The 3,144-nt window shown below is 35.6% G+C and overlaps 1 protein-coding gene across 1 annotated transcript; it reads right to left on the bottom strand.

Annotated features, from left to right (window-relative positions):
* On the bottom strand, window positions 1–2,190 carry LOC141716586 (TPD1 protein homolog 1-like). Its single transcript, XM_074518778.1, has 3 exons — window positions 1,871–2,190; window positions 1,661–1,732; window positions 1–677 (listed from the first exon to the last, which is right to left on the bottom strand). The coding sequence occupies exons 1-3, from the start codon at window positions 1,962–1,964 to the stop codon at window positions 322–324; spliced, it is 522 nt and encodes a 173-aa protein (XP_074374879.1). The 5' UTR covers window positions 1,965–2,190; the 3' UTR covers window positions 1–321.
* Between the last annotated feature and the right edge of the window lie 954 nt (window positions 2,191–3,144).

Below are 3,144 nucleotides of genomic sequence, written 5' to 3'. Positions count from 1 at the left end.
GATGCTCATAAATATGAAACTAAACATAGTAGTTAATTACAATTAGTATATTAATTAAACACAGCCCAAAAGTACCAATTATCCAATACAGTCCTCCATATTAAACATTCATCTAGCTCAAATTTTAATTTGTAATTACTCCTACTTCAAGTTCCAAGTTCCAGCTGGGAACAACTCTCACAGTCCTCTCACCATTTTTACCTTTGTTGATCAATGATCAGAAAATACAACCCCCAAAAATATTTCTCATTTACATTAGTCATTTTAGTGACCCGTATATATATTTATATTGGCTGCTATTTATGTAATATCAATGTGGTCTCAACACCTGACCCTTTGAACCGAAAGAGGGTACCGGAAAGAGTTAGCATACTGAAAAGAGAGAGTACGTCCATTCGCGAGAGGCTTCCCGTCGTTAACAATGCAATCATTATATCCGAGACGCTTAAATATCCGAGGATTAACGAGCCGAATCGAGCTAAACCAGCCACAACTGAGGTGTATTCCAGCAATATCACAACCAGTGACACACACATTAATAATCTCCACAGTGTAGGTAGGTATACCAGTGGGAAGAGGAGCAGCTGGGCCTTGATTGATGAGAATATCAGCCCGGGAACATTTGTCCCCCCAGACTCTGTTTGGTTCCACCAATGTAGCTGATTGTGCAGAGGGTTCTGTAATACAAACAAAACAGAGTTTAAAGTTTAAAGACATGCATGAAAATAGCATTGTTTTGTACAAGTTGAAATGGGAATTGCTTTTTGCAAAGCTGGGATTGTGTTTTCTTTTTACATGGTCAACTTTTAAGTCTGCTTGTTCAGAGACCCTGATAGTCTTTCCCTAGACAAAACATACAGTTTTACAAGTTTCTTCACTCTACTACACAATGGACAATTTTCAAAACTCCATTTCAAAAGCTATATAGATATGGCTATTACTCACCACTTTATTGAGTTTGAATATTGTGAATCCTCGTGTACTGTGACATATCTTCATATATGACCCAAATCCAGAGTTACTAGTGCTCGGGTTAATATTTACACTAATAAAGGCATGTTTCTCCAAGCCACTCCCACAATACATTCCCCAAGTAAAAAAAATTCTCCGGAGTGGAGATGTATTATGATACGGAGGGAGTATATTTTTAAATCAAAAACTTCAAAATAAAACTCGAACCTCGTGATATCATAATCTCACTAAAATGGTAATTTTTAAAAATCCGACATGGCACTGTTAATCTCGCTAAACGTATTAACTTATCGATCCAAAATGTTCATTTATCGAGATTTTTTAACCATAGAAATTAGAAAATATGAGATCAACTTGTTTGTGGAAAAAGCAAGCCAAACAGGTCACAGTGAAGTTAAAAAAAAAACAAAACAGACGTGCGCAGGCTGTGTGCAAGGACAAAATAATGTAGTACAACAGCTAGGCTAGACAACATAATCTGAAGAGCATGCACAGAGACGGCGAGGAGACATGTAACAGAAAACTGAACCTACACAAAATAATCTCACCAGAGATTCTCTTCTCTTCCATTACCAATATTATTTTACATCCAAAATTACATTCAAACAATAACATAGGACTATAAACATTAAACGAACATGTAGTAATGAAATTTTTTTACGGAGAGATAAGGTTGTGTTTGGCTTACCGGAATGGACTAGAAGCTTCCGGTGAGGTGAAGCAAGTGGATATGCGAAAGAGATGTTACAGTAGTGAAGAGCTGAAAGTAATAATTTTTTTTTGGTTGTTAAATGAAATAAATGTAGAAAATAACATGTCACAACTACGTTGTTAATTCAATGAGACAAAACATAAGTCACAAAACAAATGCTACACTGTATAATGTGTGTTTATGTACCTGTCGGAATCGAAAACATGAGGAGAAGTGCGATGGATAATGTGGCGGCAATGGAAGCAAGTCGTCGGAGATCCTCTGACATCGAGTGGTGCATAAAATGGAGATTCGAAACTCAAATTTTGAGACAGTGAGTTTGACTCGGAAGCTGTAGCTCAAGCTCTAGACTATGGATGGTAATAGAGAGTGGAAGAGAGCCTGTTGAAACTTAAGAACATGAGAGAGAGAGAGAGAGAGAGAGAGAGAGAGAGAGATGGTAATAGAGAGTGAAGGAGTGCCTGTTGAAACTTAAGAACATGAGAGAGAGAGAGAGAGAGTCTAAAAAAAAGAAATGAAGTGACAATGTAACATACAGGAAGGTACTTGTACTGATTACTGAGGAATTTATGTACCTACTATAAGACTGTGTTTGGCAAACAAAACAAAAAGTAAATTCACCAATAAAATGCAGCAGAGCAGCTCACTGATTTATCTAACCTTACCAAACACATCCTAATATATCACATGTTTAAGCACATAATTCAGATGTGATTGCTTTTGATGAAATTTGCAAAGCTAATTTTGTAGATATATCATCTCCTATCGTCTGTTAAATAAATGAAAAAAAATCAAATATGTAGAGACCGGAGGTAATAAAGGTCAAATCAATCTACGAAAAGACATAGATAGGTTTCACGAGCAATATTGACTAATAAAAAAATGGTGAAAATCGACGGCAGCTAAGGAGGAACAAGCAAAATAAAAACTTACATGAAAACGGAAAGCCTCGAATGAACAAGGCGTGTGGAATGAAAATGAAAGGCTTCCAACACTTTGAATTACAGGAATTATTCTAAGGTGAAACTAGTACTAGTTCAGAAGTGAAAAAGGGGAGTAAATTTGTGTAGACAACTGAAAAGGCAAGTTTAGTTTTGCCTGTACATGTGTTTATGTTGTGTTTGTACTTCCATTTTCATGATTCATCGACAGAATATCTTGGAGGACAGGGAAAGCAATTTATTTGTTTTGTTCATGGGAGAAAACGGAACTTTTAAAGGAGTAGAAATTCGAGTTATTTTCGATTATGTTTGATATTATAGTTTGGAAGACAGGGAAATTAAATATTTATTTTGTTAAAGGGAAAGCGGAGGATAAAACGAATCGCTTGATAAGAAATTCGAGTTATATACGATAATATTCGATAATATGGGGATTTTCTAGCTTGTTCTATTGAAAAAAATGACTTTGTAAATATGTTCGGTTGGAAAAAAGTGATAGAAAAAATTGGTTCTATTATT

This window comes from Apium graveolens, chromosome 4 (assembly GCF_009905375.1).
Source record: "Apium graveolens cultivar Ventura chromosome 4, ASM990537v1, whole genome shotgun sequence".
NCBI lineage: Eukaryota > Viridiplantae > Streptophyta > Magnoliopsida > Apiales > Apiaceae > Apium > Apium graveolens.
This window is presented reverse-complemented; position numbering and strand designations above follow the sequence as displayed.